The sequence below is a fragment of the Triticum dicoccoides genome, chromosome 2B, assembly GCF_002162155.2.
Source record: "Triticum dicoccoides isolate Atlit2015 ecotype Zavitan chromosome 2B, WEW_v2.0, whole genome shotgun sequence".
NCBI lineage: Eukaryota > Viridiplantae > Streptophyta > Magnoliopsida > Poales > Poaceae > Triticum > Triticum dicoccoides.
The window spans coordinates 5,177,023-5,199,003 of NC_041383.1; the positions used below are offsets into that span (position 1 = coordinate 5,177,023).

The 21,981-nt window shown below is 44.2% G+C and overlaps 2 protein-coding genes and 1 long non-coding RNA gene across 5 annotated transcripts; 2 read left to right on the plus strand and 1 right to left on the minus strand.

The window, feature by feature from the left end:
• The first annotated feature begins 857 nt into the window (after nt 1–857).
• Nucleotides 858–4,737, plus strand: LOC119367184 (probable leucine-rich repeat receptor-like protein kinase At1g35710). The gene is made up of 4 exons (XM_037632775.1): nt 858–1,596; nt 1,669–1,762; nt 1,835–4,221; nt 4,385–4,737. Exons 1-4 carry the CDS (start codon nt 858–860, stop codon nt 4,735–4,737), a joined length of 3,573 nt encoding a protein of 1,190 aa, XP_037488672.1.
• Nucleotides 4,738–6,277: 1,540 nt separating this feature from the next.
• Nucleotides 6,278–9,826, minus strand: LOC119361689. Of its 3 annotated transcripts, none has more exons than XR_005172945.1 (9): nt 9,539–9,826; nt 9,281–9,438; nt 9,095–9,170; nt 8,915–9,016; nt 7,867–8,112; nt 7,720–7,801; nt 7,230–7,325; nt 6,940–7,027; nt 6,278–6,848 (listed from the first exon to the last, which is right to left on the minus strand). It is a non-coding gene; the product is annotated as an uncharacterized LOC119361689 (long non-coding RNA). The 3 variants fall into 3 exon arrangements; XR_005172946.1 differs by having other exon boundaries at nt 6,278–6,687; nt 6,770–6,848; nt 6,940–7,325; XR_005172944.1 differs by having other exon boundaries at nt 6,940–7,325.
• A 4,556-nt stretch (nt 9,827–14,382) lies between these two features.
• LOC119367203 (MDIS1-interacting receptor like kinase 2-like) lies at nt 14,383–17,712 on the plus strand. Its single transcript, XM_037632788.1, has 2 exons — nt 14,383–17,236; nt 17,360–17,712. Exons 1-2 carry the CDS (start codon nt 14,383–14,385, stop codon nt 17,710–17,712), a joined length of 3,207 nt encoding a protein of 1,068 aa, XP_037488685.1.
• Nucleotides 17,713–21,981: the final 4,269 nt, after the last annotated feature.

A 21,981-nucleotide genomic window follows, 5' to 3' on the forward strand; every position in this document is an offset into this window, starting at 1 on the left:
CATCCTGTGTGAAGCAGTTTCGTTGTATGAATTCCTAGCATATTTATTACTAGTCCGGCACGGCAATGTTCTTGTCAGTGGGAATCAGACAGAGACATAGATAGAGAGAACAATATTTGCCTTGCCGTGGACGTCGGCGTACGACCCGTCTCGTTCGGGGTCCCCGATGCTGACAACATGGAGCGGTTTACCCGGCCAAAATTCTACTTCGTATTCGTTCCAGAAGTGTTCGTTTTCAAACCAACTTAGGATTGAATGGTTAGAGGACATTGAATGGTTAGGAGGACAGTGGTATTTTATACTCACCAGAGTTTAAGTCATAAACATGCATTAGAAATTGCATTTTTTTTTTGGATTTATACCCTGCCTTTTGGTGATGTATGTTTGGTGGGAGGAGACGTACTACAAATGCGTCTGTGACGACTTCGTCAATCTCAAGATGATGTGTCGACTCGGTCTCTTGGGCGTGTTCATAGGGGTAGGGTATGCATGCGTGCGTTTATAGGAATGAGTGTATGTGTGTATGTTTGAGCGTCAATGCCTGTACTGGGTTAAAAGAACGTTGTTTCATCCTAATGATGAAAGTTTCCGGAATCCATTTTGCGTACCTGGACACAATTTGTTCTTCATACATACATTAAAGAAGTTCAGAAAATAATTGAATTTTCATCTACGTGTACGGTCGTTAGGAGAGCTTCCTCTTGGGACGACTCCATGGATGTGCGAGTCTCCAGTCTCCGGTCCCATGGTGAGAGGTACCCTATAAATGGAAGATTACTCAACCAAGTTTCACGTATAGGCATAAACCAAGAACATACTCCTGCTATTGCTAAGCCATCTCTGCTATGCTAATAGTCATGGAGAACCCCCCTCTGCTAAAACTCATCTCACTCGCTCTACTACTAATAGCCTGGTTTCCCCCGGCCATGGCAGTGCCGCCATCACTGCAAGAACAAGCAGGGGCCCTTCTCGCCTGGAAAGCCACACTACGAAGCCACCCAGCCCAGCTTCAATCGTGGGCAAGGCGAAACAACACTGTGTGGCCGTGCAGCTGGTACGGCATCAGGTGCAGCAAGCATCAACCAAGGCACCAAGAGGTGATCACCGAGATCTCTCTACGGGGGCTGCGGCTGAGAGGGGAGCTGAACGCCCTAAACTTCACGGCGTTGCGTACTCTGTCGAGTATCCAACTCTCCCACAATCAGATAAGGGGCTTCTTTCCACCTTCTTTAGCATCATCCTTGCCAAACCTTCAACACCTAATGCTTCAGGAGAATCAACTCTCTGGTGAAATACCATGGCAAATAGAACAATTACAGAATCTCGTTGGACTGGATTTATCAGCAAATCACTTGTCTAGCACCATCCCCAGTGTACTAGGCTACCTAAAGAAACTACTTAGGGTAGATTTATCCAACAACAACCTCACAGGTCCCATCCCAAGAAGTTTAGGAAACTGCACTAAGCTCACTACCTTATACCTTTCTGGTAATCAATTATCTGGGCTTCTTCCTCTAGAACTAGGTTACCTAGCGAATTTACAAGAGTTGGATCTTAGCAACAACAAACTTGTCGGTTCCATCCCCAGTGTACTAGGTTACCTAAAAAAACTACATAGGGTAAATTTATCCAACAACAACCTCACAGGCCCCATTCCAAGAAATTTAGGGAATTGTACTGAGCTCACTATATTATACCTTTATGGTTGTCAATTATCTGGATATCTTCCTCGAGAACTAGGTTACCAGTCAAATTTACAAGAGTTGGCTCTTAGCCATAACAAACTCATTGGTTGCATCCCCAATGAACTAGGCTACCTACAGAAACTACATAGGATGGATTTATCTAGCAACAACCTCACTGGCCCCATTCCAACTAATTTCGGGAATTTAACAAAGCTCACTTTCTTGCTCCTTGGTCGTAATCAACTATCCAGATACATTCCTCGAGAATTAGGTTACCTGCTAAATTTACAAGAGTTGGCTCTTGAGAAAAACAACCTCATTGGTTCCATCCCCAATACCTTTGGGCGTCTCATTAACCTCAATGGCTTGTACCTTTGGGGTAACAAACTTTTCGAGCATATTCCTCAAGAGCTAGGTAACCTAGTGAATCTACAAGATTTGGAACTTAGTGATAACCAACTCATTGGTTCTATCCCAAGTACCTTTGGAAATCTAACTAAGCTCACTATCTTGTACCTTGATGGCAATAAGTTCACCAACTTTCTTCCCCGAGAACTAGGCTACCTAGTGAATTTAGAAGATTTGGAACTTAGCAGGAACCAACTCATCGGTTCCATCCCCAATGTCTTTGGAAATTTTACCAAGCTCACTATCTTGTACCTCTATGATAACCAGTTCACCGGATATCTTCCTCGAGAACTAGGTTACCTAATGAATCTACAAGATTTGGAGCTACACAACAACAAACTCATGGGTTCCATCCCCAATATATTTGGAAATTTAACTAAGCTCACTCGCTTGAACCTCAATGAAAATCAATTCTCTGGACATGTTCCTCAAGAAATTGGTTCCTCAAGCGATCTTGTGGCACTACACTTGGAGAGTAACAATATCTCTGGTCCCTTACCACCTGAGTTGTGCTCCGGAGGCCGGCTAAAGAATTTAACTGCATTTGATAACAACCTAAATGGACCTCTGCCGTCAAGTTTGGTACACTGCACAAGCCTAGTTAGAGTTCGTCTTGAAAGGAATCAAATAGAAGGAGATATTTCTGAGTTGGGAGCTTATCCAAATCTGGTGTACATGGATATGAGCTCGAATAAAATATTTGGCCAATTATCTTATCGTTGGGGGGAGTGTCGTAGTCTTACTATGCTACGCCTCTCAAACAACAACCTCACGGGCAAAATACCCATAAGTATGGGGCAAGTGTCTCAGCTAGGGCTACTTGATCTTTCATCAAACAAGCTTGAAGGAGAGATTCCAAGTGCACTAGGCAATCTAAAAAAATTGTTCAACTTGAGCCTCGTAGACAATTTGCTGCATGGAAGCATACCACAAGAAATTGGGGCACTGTCCAGTCTAGAGCTGCTAGATTTGTCATCAAATAGCCTAAGTGGCTTGGTACAAGGACCAATTGAGAATTATGTAAAGCTTCGCTCGTTGAATTTGAGACGCAATAACTTCAAAGGGAAGATCCCTACCATTCTAGGGGTGTTGCACAACTTACACATGTTGGATTTAAGTGATAATTCATTTTCTGGGGCAATACCAAGCCAACTAAGTGGCCTGATTATGCTAGATACTTTGAATCTTTCACACAATGAACTTAATGGATCCATCCCGTCATCATTTCAGAGTACGGAAAGCTTGATATCCATTGATGTATCTTATAATGAATTAGAAGGGCCAGTCCCAGAGAGTAAGCTATTCCAAGGAGCACCAATCAAGTGTTTTATGCATAATAAGATGCTATGTGGTGTAGTGAAAGGATTGCCTCCCTGTAGTAGTGCCCCACAGACCCAAGGGAAAAGGAAAGTATACAAAACACTTTTACTAGCCATGGTTCCTGCTCTGGTATCTCTTGTTCTTGTTGCCGCAGTATTGATCTTCAGACATGGAAGGAAGAAATCCAAGGCAATTAACACCGATAAAGTAGAAGAACAAAAAGTCTTCTCTATTTGGAGTTTTGATGGGGCAAACGTGTTCAAGCAAATCACTGAAGCAACTGACAATTTTAGCGAGGTACATTGCATAGGAACCGGGGGATATGGATCCGTCTATAAAGCTATACTTGCAACAAGCGAAATATTTGCAGTGAAGAAGATACACATGATAGAAGATGAGTGTTGCATTAACGAGTCAGTTTTCAATCGTGAAATCACTGCATTGGTGCAGATTCGGCATCGAAACATCGTAAAACTATTTGGGTATTGTTCCTGCAGCCAAGGCAGGTTTCTTATATATGAATATATGGGGAGAGGAGACTTGGCAGAAACACTTAGAACCAATGTAAGGGCAATTGAATTGGGCTGGACAAGGCGGATACATATAGTTTTGGACGTGGTTCAAGCGTTGTCATACATGCATCATGATTGTTCGTCACCAATAGTCCACAGAGATATAACAAGCAGCAACATTTTGCTTGATCTTGAATTTAGAGCTTGCATCTCTGACTTCGGTACGGCTAAAGTTCTCAGTATTCATGGTCAGAATCACACAAGGATTGCTGGGACAAAAGGCTATCTTGCTCCAGGTAAAAATAAATCTATCCTTATCTGTATCATTTTCTACACTTAGATATTTCATTATATGTAGCTCTTGTAAAAATAATTTGTCATGTATTCATGGAACATAAGTATGGATCCTTGCAATGAACTCTAATCACACATTAGTTAACTAATTTACTATAATTGCAGAGCTAGCATATACAGAGAATGTGACGGAGAAATGCGATGTATATAGCTTCGGGGTGCTTGTTCTGGAGCTATTTATGGGATTCCATCCTGGCGATTTGCTGTCATCCCTCTCGCTGACAACCAAGAGAAATGTACGCCTCAGCGGTCTGTTGGACTCTAGGCTCGAGCTCCCAGGTGCTGAAACCGCTGGAGAAATATACAATGTGCTTAGTGTTGCCCTAAAGTGCATGGAGCCTAACCCATCATGCAGACCAACGGCACGATGTGCCACTGATGAGCTATCTGCTATCACTAAAACATGTGAAGATCATGTTGATTATCTACAAGCTGATCTCACCATTCCGGTACAGTAGTATCATGCAGTTTTCTCTATAACTAGCAAAGGATACTACAAGGTGTGTAGTAAAGTTGGGCTTACAAAAGTTGCAGTATTGGAATAAGTGATTGCAAAATGTGTGAATAGGGTATGATTAATGTGTGTAAATGTATTCAGATCCATTGTCAATATTTTGCACAACTACGAATGATAAACGAAGCATCTTGTCGGTCAATTTGTTGTTGTTGTTGTTGTTGTTGTTGTTGTTGTTGTTGTTGTTGTTGTTGTTGTTGTTGTTGTTGTAAAAGAGCACCACAGTTGCATTAAAAGGTACTCCCTCGGTCCCCAAAAGCGTGGCATATATTTTGAATCATTTTTCCCTAATTAGGTGGGGCGGGCGATCAAATCTGCTCTTCCTAGTAATTTGAACTAATATCATGTCACTTATTTTCGAATGGAGGGAGTACATGAGAGTGGAAATTAATCACACGGTATGAGCAAGTGAACAACCCAACGTTGATTTTTGCATTCAGATGCATCACTACTAGAATCAATGTTTATGCGGAGTTCCAAAGAAACTCGGCAGAACACTTATTAAACTCGGACGAAATCTTCACCGAGTGCCAAACTCGGCGCAGCGCACTCGGCTGGACGGGTCCCAGCAATCATTAATACTGCCGAGTGCATTCTATCAAGAACTCAGTGCATATGTCAACAATGTTTCCTCTTTGGAATGCTTGCCCAGCTTTTGGATGCGCAAGGTTCAAAGGCCAGGCAAACGTAGGCACCAAGGCCTAAGTCTTGCCGGGCTTGTTTTGCCTGCCTAGTTGCTCCAATATGCTCCCTTTGAATGTTCTGTTCGTTTCGTTTGGTTTCATTCTGCCTCCGTCGCTTTGGGAAACTCACTGGGTAAGCCCAGCGGCAATGCCGTTCGACCAGGCACTAACCAGACAGGTCGTCGCTGGGCAGGCTCCCGGACGCCTGTTGCGCTCGCCCTTCCTGTGCTGCGTCGTCTGTTGGAGAGGCACTTGCCGGAGGTTTTCAACCAGCCGGCAGCTCATTTACCCTTCCTGGTCTTCTCCGTAGACATAACATAAAACTCTTTATTTTGGCTCATCAACTCATACACCTGCAAACTGAGCATGATAAAGGCTATACCCGCAACTTAACCAAATGTAAAAATACAAAACATTGTCGACATGGCAGCAACAACCACGTAAAAGATATTGGGTTGCCTCCAAATAAGCGACTTTGTTTAATGCCTTTTAGCCTAACACAATTATTTTTATAATCTTCAAATTTTTTCATCGTTACTTCGCTCAGACAGCGCCCAAGCTTGCGCCTGGCATGTGCCGGCAGGCCGCCCGTATGTCCAGCTACCCTCGCCCCTTGCACATTGTGTCCTCTCGGCTCAATGGCCAAGACACCCACAATAAGAACTAGTGGTTGGGGCGCCACCCGGTGGCGCCGCCTGAGTGAAAGTTAGGGCGGTGCCAGGTGAGAGGCGCCCCTTTCTCGTTCTTGTTTGCAAAAGCAATGCTAGCCTGCTTTCAACATTTTAAGTGAAATATCCTCTCAACATTTATTATAACAAACTTAATAGCATCAGCGTCAAAGGAGTTAATTTGGTACAAGAAAAAGAGCCGGCAGAAAAATCCTCGCCAAAGCCACAAAGAGAAATAAAATACAGTGCTAGCTACTGGCAAAAAATAGAGGTAAATTGGTATAGCTACAACAAGCAAAGATCCCCTAGAATGGCCTTTCATAAGACTACTTGACTACTTGCAGACTTTCAATCAACAATACTTGGCTACCCGTAGACTTGTTTTTTCCTGTCAAATAGTCCTCTTGTAAAGGGTTACCTCCTTCAGTAGTTTTACAATAGTTCCACCAACTGGATCATTTTTGTGTTTTTGTCAATCCCAGCAATCTAAATAGCTAGTCAATTGATTACTCCCATGTGACCATCCATCCATGAGAGACAGACCTGTAATTGAAAACCTTTCTAAAAGAGGTCAAACTCACGAAATTGAAAACACACTTCATTATCAGGAGATATATCATCTAACCAAGCAGGAGTGGGGGAAAACACCACCCCAAAAATCATTTTTCCACGCCCTCCTCGTACCCACTGCCCATGATGCTTACCTATTTAGAGAAGAAGTGTCAAGAGATGCTTATCTGTTGTGGTACTAAACAAAAAGATGATGAGAAATAGGAAGAGATTGTAGGTTGCTACCTGCTTCCCATTAACCTCCTCCTCTCCTCATCAGGTCACCATCCCTGCTTCCTCACACCCCCGAGACTGCACACTCCCTGGTTGGTTCCTTCAATGCGTGGCAACAAGAGATGGTTATGCTATTAATATTCCTATAAACTGAAATATCTGAGAAACTGCGGGCATGATTAGTAACATATCACAGTTCAAAATTAACTTCTAGCTTGCACACAACTGCTACCTCCACCCAGGCTTAATCCATCTTGGTGAACGAAATTAAGTTAAGTTAAGCAAGCATCACTCATGCATACAATCTTCTGCTCCTTCAGATGGACGAAATTAAGTTAAGTTAAGCAAGCATCACTCATGCATACAATCTTCTGCTCCTTCTTCTGTACTTGCACCATCTGGGGAAGAAACTTAACATGTTAGCATGTTCGCAAGAGCTGAGACATTTTGGTTAAGCAACCATCACTCAAAAAAATAAACAAGTAGCATGGGTCTGCATTAATAATCATATAATTTGTACGAAATAATAAAGAATGGTTAAGAGGGCTCCCTGGTACTCATATCTAACATGATTACAATATGTGCAATAAATTAACATGTCGTTGTCAACCTCAAGCTACTAATTATTCTACTATAACCAAATAAAATTGCAAAGTAGACATCACCATCCCTGAGCCTATAAATTATACAATGTCTAGAGCAAAGAATAAACATACGTTTTTCTCGACCTTGATGGGAATATAGGCACCAGCAAAAATATTAAGGCTTAGCGGAAATGTTTAAAAACTGTACCTTTCAACAAATGCTAATACTTGGCACCCCATGTCTTCAATTGCTGATGCTTGTGTTTTCGCAAAAAAAAAATTGCTGATGCCTGTGAGTTTAATTATTAGTGGACCATCAGACACAATTACAGAAATATCACATGAGTACGCATACCTTTGATTCTAGGTTCGCCTAGATTGCTGATTTCGCTGATGCTTTAGCACGGTCTGGTTGGGTTTGGTCAACTGCAATAAAAAACAAAGTTTCAGCCAATAAATGAACATAAAAAACTCAATGACTGATGAATATATATGCCCTGAATATTGAATGTGAAGATTAACTTCCTTTTCTTGGCTTCTTGTCGCCCTGCATACTCTTGAAATTGCATCTAAACCTTTTTCTTGGCTTCTTGATGTCTCACTGTTAGCAGTCATAGAGATCCAACATGGCAAGTCAATTAACTGAATAAATGAATAACACTGAGAGTTTATGATCTTAAAGATATAACCAATAAACCATGGGGTGAATATCTTCTCTATTCAGAAGGTATATAAATTATGGTACTTTTGTTGCACTGCCTATTAAAGTCACATCTTACGTTTGCGCAAAAAAAAGTCACAACTTATGTTAAGCATCTATTACAGTTACAGTAGTACCATGGTTACCAATTTTGAGCTATTTCCAAAGAGGATACAACAATAAGCTAAAAGCATGAACCATTAGTTTTTCAGCATGTACACTATGAGCTTTCAGCATTATAGCAGTGCACAGACATAAACCTTCTAAGGCTGAGGCGCATCACTGTTTATACGGCTGCTGTATAACACTCATGATACCGAGATAGAAATAAAACTATAAGGTACACTGATTTGAGTGCCCATCAATGGCAAGGGAAACGATGTGTTGTGTCTGAGTGATTACATATTTGTAATCTCAGTGGCCACCTCATATTTGTTAGCAATGTCAATCTCTGATCTCTAAGAGAACATATATCCGCTTTATCCTTGGGATAAATAACTAAACAAATTATAGTGGTTACCCAATTAAATCCCTTCATATGTAAAGACCGAACAGAAAATTCTCAGGCGGTTCCAACTTACCAAACCAACCTGAAAGAACTGTGATTTACATGATAGTTGCAGCTGGCAACAAGTATAGTATGACCATTATGCTCTTACACGGCAATATCATCATCACTTAGGTGCATGAGTTTGCCACTCACCTCATAGATATGGTCGAGTCAGTCTTTCGAGTAAGGCCATAGTGTAGAAACCACACTTCGATGGTATTACAGCCGATACCTTTCATTTCTTTTACCATCATCCTGCAAATAGTAACACTTAAAAAGTGAAGACCAAGATATTCGATACTAATGGGGAAAAATCATAACAAATGACTCAACTGGAGTTGCAAAGATAATCGAGAGCTTTGCAGAACTAATCTTTGCAACAAAACCAACATCAGTAGCACTGTATATTCTGCAAAACAAGCAGAAGTGGCACATTTTTCTTCAGAGTTCTTACAAGCAGGCATATACTTGAGAGAATCAAAATTGAACAGCTAAAGGACATGGGGTGAGAATTTTTACCTGCAACTGGTTGAAAGACATAGTCTTCTTGAATTCCTTGACGTTGTAGGGGACGAGTGGTAGATGAACGCGGCTAGGTGCTACCTGAGCCCATGTCCTGAAAGATGGCATGGCGCGGCTCTTTGCAGAAGTCCATGTCGATCTTGTACCGCAGCTGCCTGTGTGAGGTCCTGGACGAGGTCATGGGGGAGGAAGAGCGATTCCACGAGGGCCCGCGCATAGCAGAACGGCTTGGCAAGGAGGTGTGCGGGAGAAGACCTGGCCGGGCGATGCGTGTTGATGTTGCCGCCTCCTCGCTGGTGACGCGGTTGCCATCGGTGATCGTGGGGGACGACGTCTCACCTTACCTGCCATAGACAAGAGAAAAGGGCGAAGGCAGCGCTGAGCGCCGGATCTGGTCAAGGATGCTGCTTCTGCGAGGTCGCGGCCTCTCTGATCTCCTCCCGGTGGCTCCCTAGATCCGACGACAGTGAGAGAGAGAGGAGGATAAGAGGCGGCGGCTGTGTTGACGTGTGAAACGAGATGAGATCCGCGTTGCTTCACCATGGCGTAGAGATGAGGGGAGGGGCGGGGCGGGGCGGCGGCGGAGAAGAGGAGGGAGGGAGTGGCTGCGGCGAGGGAAGGTTTGATGTGAGGTTTTCCTTTGTGAGGAAGGCAAATCGGGAGGGTGTTATCTTGCCACTGACACACAAAGAATATTTTCTCCAATCAAAGCGAGGCGCTCCTGCCCAACCTGTTCGTCAGCTTGATTTTTCTTTTGTCGTACATGTGCCGACGTGGCTAGCGCAAGAGATCGCCCATGATGCACACGTTAATGCTTCTCGATGATACAGCGCGATGTATTTGCACTAGCACCACCATACTAAGTCTGCCATGGACAAGTTTCACCATTGCTTTACCGTCAACCACGGAAAAGGGGCGCCCTATGACGAAGCACATCATCACAGATGTCCAAAACTCGCTGCCAAAACAACAAGCAAAATCAAAAGGAGGAAAAGACGTGTCCTGCGGTGGACCGATCAAAGAAAAAAAGATGCCAAATAGAAGAAACATGAACACGAACAATACAACAAAGGCGACCCCCACCCAAAAGGCCGAAACAAAGACGGTGCACCGGCCGACAATGAGCTGCGTGCTCATTGAGGCCGGAGAAGAAAGCGTGCTACACATCCGTGCAAAAAGTGAGAGGCCGGAGACGTGTTCAACTGTTGCCTGCCGGAATGAGCAAAGAACGCCCAGGAACAACAGGTGCAAGTCATAGGAAAGAGGGAGGCGAATGTGCACGCCATCCTACATGTGGCATGAATCATCAAACTTATAACAAGACACAACCGCCTTAAGGAACAGTCTGAGCCACCCTCGGTGCAGCATTTGGACATGGCTCGGTGCTAGCCAGCCGGCTGGGCCACCGCCGCACCCCTATCTGGATAGCCCTCTCCGACCACTCGACTCGTGGCTGACGAGAGTGAGGCAACCCATCAAGAGGCAATGGTTGCCGACAGGCGGACCTAGCCTTGACAATCGTGCGCCATGCCAACCATGGCCGGCCGACCCTATCCAGCCCCGGTGAAGCCTAGCTGGAGTGACCACACGCACCTACCTAGACCGAGCTAAGAAGGCTAGACGCGAGCAAAACAACCACTCGCGAGATGGCACTACGAGCGCCACTGATGGCTCTCCTGTCACGACTGAACCAGCCCAGCGCGGGGCGAGGAGGCTAACAGGTGGGTCCGCCCTCCACGTCTCGCACGGGTCAACACAGAAGAGGGCCATTGCCGGCACGCCCGACGCCGCCCAATGACGATGACCCCGGGCGTGCACCCACGATCCACCCAGTCGGGTCGCCTGGGCACACGCCGTCCGCGCAGATCAAACGGCACGGAGAGCCCCCGAGAAGCCCATGCAGCACACCAACCAAAAACGGATGGTGCATAGGCTTGATTGTGCCATCGCCAGCATGCCAGACGTTGGCTCCGAGCGTGCCCCCGCGGTCCTCCCGTCATGGACCCTCCAACCGGGTCGGTAGAGCAGACGGCTTGGAGCCGCCCTGAGAGACCCACGCGGTAAGCCACCCGGCAACAGATGGCCAGAAGGCTCTCTCTCTCCGCGAGGCACCTGGGAAGGCGGATACTCCAATATTCATTATAGGAGTAATTTCTTATTGTAAACGATGCTACTGTTATTTGATAAAACCCGCTTTCATGTTAAAAATATATAGAAGCTGATAGGTTAAAATCATTGAGAAACTCCGGGTGTTTTTTTAGGACAATATTGTGTGTAACTCACGAGAAAACCTGGGTCTTTGTGTTGTACAATAAACTGACGTCTGGTCTAATTCTTTGAGAAATCTTGAAGGTATTTATGGTAGATTGTGCTCGAGCTTCGCTAGAATTAGATTATTTATATCCTTAATTTTCGGCCACCAGAGTATGTATGATATGCATGTAGCTTTAGCATCAGGAACGGTCAACATGAGGTCACAGTTTGGGACGAGCGCACTCAAGTTTGGTACAGATGGTCAAAGTTTAGTGCACTTGTACCTGTCATTCTTCCCCCCTTGAAATGAGGAGCACAGAGATATCTTTCCGTCGAATCCAATGCCCACCTTTTATTTCTTCCTGAAATCTTAAAAGTGCACGCGCATTTTTTTGTAGGAACGGGCGGCCGGCTTGTTACTCATATGTGTATCTCTTTTTGTCAGCTAGTGGATGTTTTTTATTAGCATTAAATGCGTACATAACAGATTCACGCATATTTATTCAGAAATACTAACGCCCACACGTGTGGACGTTACCCAACTCGCCCACACGCCTCGATCGTCGGCCAATATATTTTGCACGAATCTTGGCACGAAAAGGTTGATTTTGTGTGCCACGTAGGACGGGGCTGGTGTGTGGGCGTTGGAGAGTTTACCCACACGCTAGCACCACGCTGTTTGCCAGCTGCGCTGTGTAGGCGAACTAGTTTCTGCCCACACAGCCAGCCACCTAGTTCATGCGCATGTGGGCGAACTACTTTTCGCCCACACGACACTCCTACGTTGTGGATAGCAACTGCAGTTAGACGGACGTGGCAACTAGGTAAACACACATGGCAACTGTGATTTTTTGCTAGAAGGCAATTGCAGTTGTGCGTACGTGGCAACCAGATAAACACATATGGCAACTATGGTTGGACCACACATGGCAACTAGGTAAACGCACATGGCAACTACTGTTTGACCATATGTGGCAAGTAGTTAATCACACACGACAACTATGGTTGGACCACACGTGGCAACTAGGTAAACACACATGGCAACTACTGTTTGACCATATGTGGCAAGTAGTTAATCACACACGGCAACTACGATTTGATTACACGCGGCACTATCATAAATTAGACATCGCAACTATAGTTAACCAAAACAGATAGAGTTGCCATGCTTTTACAACTACACTTGCCATCCCGGATAATTACATCTGCCAACCAGGATGGCAACTAAATCGTCATCCCGCGGGTACCTAACGTAGTTGCTTCAGGACGTGTGGGCATTTTTGCTTCGTGCCACATGCGCGGGATAGAGATGAGTAGTACTTGTTGGTGTGTGGCACGAAGTAGCCGCGCCCACACGTGTGGGCAATTCTAATATCTGCCCACACATAGCCCGTGTGGGTTGCCTCCTGCTCACACCACACACGGTGTGTGGTCGTATGCCAAATATACCAAACGTGTGGCAGTTATCGGCGTCCTATTTATTTTGGCCTCTTAAATTTTTTCAAAATCATATCTTTTAAACCACATGCCGGAATTCAGATCCGTTTTCATCGTTGGATTCAGCACGATGAGATCTTTGAAACTAGATCCTGCATGAGTATGTTTCAACGAATTTTTTTTGATGCCAAGTTTGGTGCTATATGGTGCAACTAAAATACTGTATTGTGCAACTTTAGTACTACATGGTGCAACGTTATTTTAAACCAACTTTGCAGCTACATGATCTAACTTCATATGAGGTTGCAACCTACCAACCATAACAACTTGATGTGCGACTAGTCTACTACCGCGACCAACTATCTAGTAGTGGATTGCAAGCCTTGTCCCTAGTCTAGTTGCACACACATTGATGTTTAGTTGACTTGTAATGTAGTCTAGTTGCACACATATTGATGTTTAGTTGGCAGGAAGACTAGTTACACACACATATACTCAGTTGGCTTGTCATTTAATCTAGTTGCACACACATGGATGTTTAGTTGGCAGGACTATTGGCACACACATATGCTCAGTTGGCGCGATAATGTAGTCTAGTTACACACACATTGATGTTTAGTTGGCAGAAGGACTATTGACACACATATGCTCAGTTGGCGCGGCTTGTAGTCTAGTTGCACACATATTGTTGTTTAGTTGGCAGGAAGACTAGTTCGTCAAAACATCCCCATGTGGGATCTACTTTTGAAGAGCACGTCACGCGGGTTTTAATAGTGAAAACAGATCTGAATTTCAACACGCGTATTGAAAGTTATGCCATTTTAAAAATTTAAAATCACAAAATAAATATGAACAAACACATGCACATGCATATACATGCACATGACGAGATGCATATGCTAGCATTTAATATGTAGGAGAAAAATGGACTACTTGATGACTATTCTAATTAGAAGGGAAGACAAGATATTACCTAAAGTGGCAGGCCGCTCGCTAAGCATCCCAGGCGGCCGTGCACTGCCTAGACGCGTCCTTATTTCTTTGGTGGTTACTTTCACATGCAGGGACAACAAAGGGAAATTAAGGTATACACGAGAAACACATACGTTGCCTTTTGTTTTTAAACTCCCCAAAGCTCACTACTTAGCAGACCTTTGCATCGGTCCCAAAGCTTAAAGCGGTCCAAAATTCTGGGGTTAATTTACAAAGAACCTCTAGAACCAGAGTTTACATGGACACGGTTTCCACGCTAAGACGAGGAGACATTATTTCGGTAAAATTAGGACCCTTGCGTCCAGTCGTACGCGGGGCGGTCTACCTACCATGAAGCTGCAGATAAGGTGAAGTTTCGCACAGTTTCGGAGGCATACACCAAGACCCAAGCTCCAACCACAGCCATGCGACTAGTCATGGAGAACTCCCCTCTCCTACGCTTCATCTCACTCACTGTCTCACTAGCCACGTTTCTCCAGGCAAAGGCAGTGCCGTCCCTGCAAGAACAAGCAGGAGCCCTCCTTGCCTGGAAAGACACACTAGAAAGCTACCCTGCCCAGCTTCAGTCCTGGGGAATGAGAAACAACACTAACCGGCCCTGCAGCTGGTACGGCATCGAGTGCAGCAAGCATCAAGAAAGCCACCAAGAGGTGATCACCAAGATCTCTCTACGTGGGCTACGGCTGAGAGGGGAGCTCGACGCCCTCAACTTCACGGCGTTGGCGACCCTGACGAGCATCCAACTCTCGCACAACAGGCTCACCGGGAGGATCCCTCCGAGCATTGCGTCGCTCGGAGAGCTCCGCTTCCTGCTTCTTCGACGCAATCAGATAAGGGGCCCTTTATCACCTGCTTTAGCATCCTTGAAAAAACTACGGTGCTTAATGCTCCAGCAGAATGAACTCTCTGGTGAAATACCAAGGAAAATAGGAGAACTAGAGAATCTTGTTTCGCTTAACTTATCTGCCAATCACTTGTCTGGTCCCATCCCCAGTGAACTAGGCTGCCTACAGAAGCTTGCCAGGTTAGATTTTCTCAACAACGACCTCACAGGCCCCATTCCAAGAAATTTAGGGAATCTCACTAAACTCACCAGCTTGTACATTGGTGGAAATTATTTATCTGGATATATTCCTCCAGAACTAGGTTACCTTGTGAATTTACAAGAGCTGACCCTTAATGTAAATGAACTCGTGGGCTCCATCCCTGATACCTTCGGGAGTCTAATTAACCTCACTCACTTGTATCTTTGGGATAACAAACTTTTTGGGCATATTCCCCCAGAACTAGGTTACCTGGTGAATTTAGAAGAGTTGGATCTTAGCAGCAACAAACTCATTGGTTCCATACCTAATACCTTTGGGAGATTGGTTAAACTCACTGGCTTGTACCTAAGGGATAACCAACTTTCAGGATTTATTCCTCGAGAACTAGGTTACCTGGTGAAACTTAAAGATCTGGTTATTAGCAATAACACAATCATGGGTTCCATCCCGGATACCTTTGGAAATTTGACTAAGCTCACTACCTTGCAATTCAGTTACAATCAACTATTTGGACATGTCCCTCGAGAAATTGGCAACTTAACGAATCTTGAGAAACTCGAGTTCTCCAACAACTACCTCTCTGGTCCTCTGCCACCCAATTTGTGCATTAGTGGTCGGCTCAAGAATTTAACTGTAGAAGATAACTACCTGAATGGACCTTTGCCATCAAGCTTGTTAAACTGTAGAAGCCTTGTCAGAGTTCGTCTTGAGATGAATCAACTAGAAGGAGATATTTCGGAGATGGGAGCTCATCCAAATCTAGTGTACATAGATATGAGGTCAAATAAACTATTTGGTCAATTATCTTATAAATGGGGGGAGTCTCGTAAACTTAACAAGCTAAGTATCTCAAACAACAACATCACAGGTAAAATACCCGCAAATATGGGGCAAATGTGTCAACTAAAGATACTTGATCTTTCATCAAACAAGCTTGAGGGAGAGATTCCAAGTGAACTGGGAAAACTTAAAAACTTGTTCCACCTGAGCCTCGCAGATAATTCACTCCATGGAAGCATACCACAAGAAATTTGGTCCCTATCTAGTCTGGAGTTTTTGGATTTTTCGTCAAATTGCCTAAGTGGTTTGGTACAAGGATCAATTGAGAATTGTTTGATGCTTCGCTCATTTAATTTGAGACAGAATAACTTCAAAGGAAGCATTCCTACTGTTCTAGGGGTATTGAAAAACTTACAAGACAAGTTGGATTTAAGTGATAATTCATTTGTTGGGGCAATACCAAGCCAACTTAGTGACCTGACCATGCTAGAAACTTTGAATCTTTCAAACAATGCACTTACTGGCTTGATCCCATCATCATTTAAGAGAATGGAAAGCTTGACATTGATTGATTTATCTTATAATGAATTAGAAGGGCCAGTACCAGAGAGTAAGCTCTTCCGAGGAGCTCCAATCCAATGGTTCATGCATAATAAGATGATATGTGGTGCTGTGAAAGGATTGCCCCCTTGTAGTAGTGCAACTCAGAATGGAGGGAAAATGGAAGGATACAAAACACTTGCACTAGCCATGGTTACTACTACGATATGTCTTGTTCTTGTTGTATCTATATTGGTGTTTCGACATGGGAGGAACAAATCAAAGTCAATTGTCAATTCTAGAGTTACACAAGAAAACGTATTCTCTATTTGGAGTTTTGATGGGGCAAATGTGTTCAAGCAAATTGTGGAAGCAACCAACAATTTTAGTGAGACACATCGCATAGGAACCGGGGGATATGGATCTGTCTACAAAGCTAGAGTTTCAACATGTGAAATATTTGCGGTGAAGAAGATACATATGATACAAGATGACTGTTGTGTGAGCGAGGCAATGTTCAATTCTGAAATAGAGGCATTGGTGCGGATTCGACATCGAAACATCGTCAAACTATTTGGGTATTGTTCCTCCAGACAAGAAAGGTTCCTTATCTATGAATATATGGAGAGAGGAGACCTAGCAGAAATATTGAGATCCAATGCAAGAGCAATCGAGTTAGACTGGAGAAGGCGGATACATATTGTACTGGACGTGATTCATGCTTTGGCATACATGCATCATGATTGTTCTTCACCAATAGTCCACAGAGATATAACGAGCAACAACATTTTGCTTGATCTGGAATTTCGAGCTTGCATTTCGGACTTCGGTACTGCTAAAATTCTTGATATTGATGGCCAGAATATCACAAGGCTTGCAGGGACAAAAGGCTATCTTGCACCAGGTAAACAAAAATCAAACCTTAACAACTAGTTTTGTGCATGTGATGTATTTTGATCATTATGATGAACTTTGATCAATTTACTTGCAACACATACATATGTTAATTACATTATAATAATTGCAGAGCTAGCATATACAGAGAATGTGACGGAGAAATGTGATCTATATAGCTTCGGAGTGCTTGTTTTGGAGTTATTTGCGGGATGCCATCCAGGCGATTTGCTCTCATCCTTCTCGTTGAGAACCAAAAATAATGATGTTTACCTAAAGGATCTGCTGGACTTGAGACTCGTGCTACCAGATGCCGCAACCACTAGAGAAATATACTCCATGCTTAGTGTTGCAGTTCAATGCCTTGAGCCAAGTCCATCACGCAGACCAACGGCACGGCATGCCCGTGATGAGTTATCAACGATTAAAGCATGTGCAAATCATATTGATTTTATACATGCTAGGCTCACCATTCCTACACAATAGTGCCTATGTCTATGGATGATGTGATTGTGCCATGTAGTTCCTTCTCTACCACCTCGGTACTTGCTTGGAAAGCATAGTGAACTTGAACTAGTGTAAGCATCTTAGTACCATAAACCAGTGTATCATTGTTGTTAATATTATACAATGCAGGGTGTAGGGTTTTACCTCATCACGAGGGCCCGAACCTGGGTAAAACATCGTGTCCCTACTTCTCCTGTTACCATGTAGCTCAAATCACTAAGTTTGGAACCCCCTACCCGAGATTTGTCGGTTTTAGCACAGACACTACCCCAAATCCATATAAAACCATGCAAACATTGTTCCTACGTAGATCAACATAGAAAGTAGAAATCTGGCATAGATAACATCTAAACATAATCTGATTGGACATAGAAACTTAACACAGTCCGATCAAAAAGTGCCTGCCGCCCGAGTTCATCATTTAACTACTTAAAGTTCATCACTTAACAACTTAATACCAATTATAATTAGAGGCGGATTTCACCACTTCCTCGCCGGACGCTTCATCTTGGGGTCTCGGCGGCTGGACTCGGCGTAGGCGTCGGCGTCTCTGGGCGCGTCATCATCGTCATCGCTGTTCAAAGCGGAGGAGCAGGACGATATGAAGATGCCTGCCATGCGCCGGGCGGCGCGGGTCTGCTCCTCTCAGAGCCGTGGTCGTCTCTTCGCCGTCGTCGCTGGCTGCATCGCCAACCGCTCTGACTCCTGGAGCGCCATGCGGAGCACCTTGACATTTTTGCGGCGACGACGACGGGCATCCGTCTCTGCGGAAGTGTAGGAGCAAAAATGGTTACAATGTCGGCATGATATCTGCTGTTCTAGTCCAGCTCTAGCCTCAAGTCCACAATGTCGGCAGTGCACTTTCCATCTAATCCCTCCGTTCGAAATTACTTGTCACAAAAATAGATGTATCTATAACTAAAATACATCTAGATACATTCATTTCTTGGATGAGTAATTCCGAACGGAGGGAGTATGTCTTACAGTCATTTTTTTTGTTTTGGCATGAATATACGATGGAAGCAATATCTGTATATGCATGACTCTGCTGGTTTTTTCACAAATGATCGTTTTTGTAACAGCAATCTGCAGGCACAGTGAGCGTGCTACAACATGATCGTACCCACTAAATATCACTTCTGCTTCGGTACACCCCCTCAATATATACATTTGTGAAACATGTTGGCATTCCTTTGAACAGTATCTGAAGCTCAATATCAAGTGTCCATGGCTAACCTTCCGTGGAGTCCAACTTCTCAGCTGGAATCAAACGTATCATTGGCGCCCATCGGGTCAAACTTTTCAGCTGGAATCAGACCTTTTTTGCCTTCCCTTGGACCTCGGCGGACGATATGTCCTGATCGTGCTACAATATTACTGGCGTACGCCAATTTGCTGATGGTGAGTCTATAGAGCAGTCCCCTTCACGCAGCGTCTCCTACCGTCCGTGGAGCTGTCTCAAGACTGAAAAGTCGTGTGTGGGAGCCCATGGATCGTGAAACTGATATAAGATGACTCCGCGACGTCCATGGAGCCTGGCACCCTCAACTTCACTGCGCTGCGTACTCTTACGAGTATCCAGTGTTAGAGTTAATTTGCTTGTTGTATAGGTGATTAATTTGTTTTGAGTTGAGTCAGGCATGTTGGTTAGATGCATGCGTGAAAGCTCCGTGATTCCGACGGCCAAGTTGTGTGCGGGTGGAGATGGAGCAAGAACCAGACGCATTAGTTGTGGCATGCGCCAGTTCAGCTAGTGGCCTGCAGAAACTTGGAATGGACTCAAGCCGGGACGTGTGTGTTGTTAGTCTGTTGAGTAATAACCGGACCAAGCCAATGTGTGTGGCCTGACCGTGTATGTAGCATGCCCAAGTGTGTGTGCGTGCGTGCATGGATGCATGCAAGGTAGTGGTTAGTTGGATTAGTGGGGGTTAGCAGCCGGGTGTGGCGGCTACCAAAAATGCTAGACGTACGGATTGTGTTTACAGGAAGCTACAGACCAACCCTTCTCCCCTCACTAATCTCTTCCCCCCTGATTTTCAGGGTGAGGCCTGCCTCATCTAATCGCCAATTAAAACAACCCACCTCAGCCTTGCCCGTAAAAGTCGTGTAAAACATCCGTAGTTGTAGCAAAGCCGGGCGGCTACCGGCTGGTCAGTGCGTGCGTGAGTCTCTTTGTACTGGTATTTAAGATGACAGATGAATGAGAAAGGGGAGCCGTGAGGGCTGGGAAAAACAATGAGCGCTTGTACTCACAAGGAAGAATGCCTCATCGCAAAGACCTTGGAGCTCTCCTTGTACGCGCGCGCGTGTGTGTGTTTCCTAGGAGTTTCTTCCACGGGTTTGTGTGCTCGAAAGAAACCACAAGAGGAAGAGTAGTGAGTGGAACAAGAAGAGCGGCGCTGCGAGGAGGCGGCACCAACATCCAGCTCTCCAACAATCAGATAAGGTGCTCCTTTCCATCCGCTTTAGCATCATCTTTGCCAAACCTACGGCACCTAATGCTTCAGGAGAACGAGCTTTCCAGTGAAATACCATGGCAAATAAAACACCTAGAGAGTCTAGTGGGGCTTGACTTGTCAGCCAATCGCTTATCTGGTTCCATCCCCACTGAACTAGGCTATCTATACAGAAACTAATCAGGGTAGATTTTACGAGCAACAACCTCACAGGCCGTCTTCCAAGAATTTTAGGGAACCTCACTATCTTGTACCTTGGTGGTAACAAACTCTCTAGATATATTTCTCAAGAACTAGGTTATCTCTTGAATTTGCAGGAGTTGTCTCTTAGGCAAAACAATCTCACTAGTTCCACCCCTGATACTTTTGGGGGTTTGATTAACCTCACCACCTTGTACCTATGGGGTAACCAACTTTCCGGCCATATTCCTTCTGAACTAGATTACCTCGTAAGTCTGAATATATTAGATCTTAACTCCAACAAACTCAAGGGTTCCGTGACCAATGCCTTTGGGAGTCTGGTTGACCTCATGGTTTTGTATCTATGGGATAATCAACTTTTCGGGCAAGTCCCTCGAGAACTAGGTTACCTACTGAATCTTGAAGATTTGGATCTAAACAAGAACCAACTCATGGATCCATCCCCCCTATATTTGAGAATTTGACTAAGCTCACGACATTGTACCTCTATCGTAATCAATTCTCAGGATACCTTCCTCGAGAACTATGTTACTTTAAATGCATTGGTGAACCTGGCCAATCTTTCTGGGCGTATTCCTCGAGAACTAGGTAACCTGGCCAATGTAAATGCATTGAATCTTGGCAAAAACAATCTTGTAGGTTCCATTCCCAACTTCTTTGGACATTCCGGTAAGCTCACTACCATGTTCCTTGCTGGTAATCAATTCTATGGATGTCTTCCGCAAGAAATAGGTATGTAGGTGAATTTAGAATAGTTGGATCTCAGCACAAACAAATTGACAGGTTCTATCCCTAATATCTTTGGAAAATTGACAAAGCTCGCCACCTTGCAACTCAGTTACAATCAATTCTCCAGACAAGCTCCTCGAGAAATTGGCACCTTAATGGATCTGGAGCTATTGCAGTTGGATAGTAACAACATATCTGGTCCCTTACCACCTGACTTATGTGTTGGAGGCCGGCTAAAGAATTTAACTGCATCTGATAACAACCTGAATGGACAACTTCCATCAAGTTTGATACACTGCAGAAGCCTAGATAGAGTTCGTCTTGAAAGGAATCAAATAGAGGGAGGTATCTCTGCTTTAGGAGTTCATCCAAATCTCATGTATATGGATATGAGCTCAAATAAACGGTTCGGGGTCCATGTTTGAGATGCCCGTAGTATTTAAACTTAAATCAAATAATCCATCTTTCGACACTTTATATGTAAAATTATTTATGAAAATAGTATTATTTAATCTCAAAAGTAGACCGTGATAATGCGCGCCTTCGGTAGTCTTCTTAGCCAGTAACAGAAGCCACCTTTGAAAAATCAATATTAATACCTGCCGAAATTGCAATAATCCACATATACACCATGGTGTGCCAAGCATTTTTAGGCCGAGCGACTGATTTTCTTCCTCCCACAGACCGGTCTTGTGTATTTTGTTTTTTTACGGACAATGAAAAAAAAAGTTGGTAAGATGGGCACAAGTGAGCGAACGCATGCTCCAAGAAGGCGTGTCATCCAGAGCTTTGCTACATCCACGTAAATATTCTAGGTAAACTTACATAAGGTTTGGCTTGACAATAATTGATTGGAAGAAAG

Excerpts from the sequence above, each read along its gene's own strand:
- LOC119367203 (XM_037632788.1), top strand. The coding sequence starts at position 14,383 with ATGGAGAACTCCCCTCTCCTACGCTTCATCTCACTCACTGTCTCACTA. Across the intron at positions 17,237-17,359 it reads AAAAGGCTATCTTGCACCAG|AGCTAGCATATACAGAGAAT; the intron begins GTAAACAAAAAT and ends TAATAATTGCAG.
- LOC119367184 (XM_037632775.1), top strand. The coding sequence starts at position 858 with ATGGAGAACCCCCCTCTGCTAAAACTCATCTCACTCGCTCTACTACTA. Across the intron at positions 1,597-1,668 it reads TTCCATCCCCAGTGTACTAG|GGAATTGTACTGAGCTCACT; the intron begins GTTACCTAAAAA and ends CAAGAAATTTAG. Across the intron at positions 4,222-4,384 it reads AAAAGGCTATCTTGCTCCAG|AGCTAGCATATACAGAGAAT; the intron begins GTAAAAATAAAT and ends CTATAATTGCAG.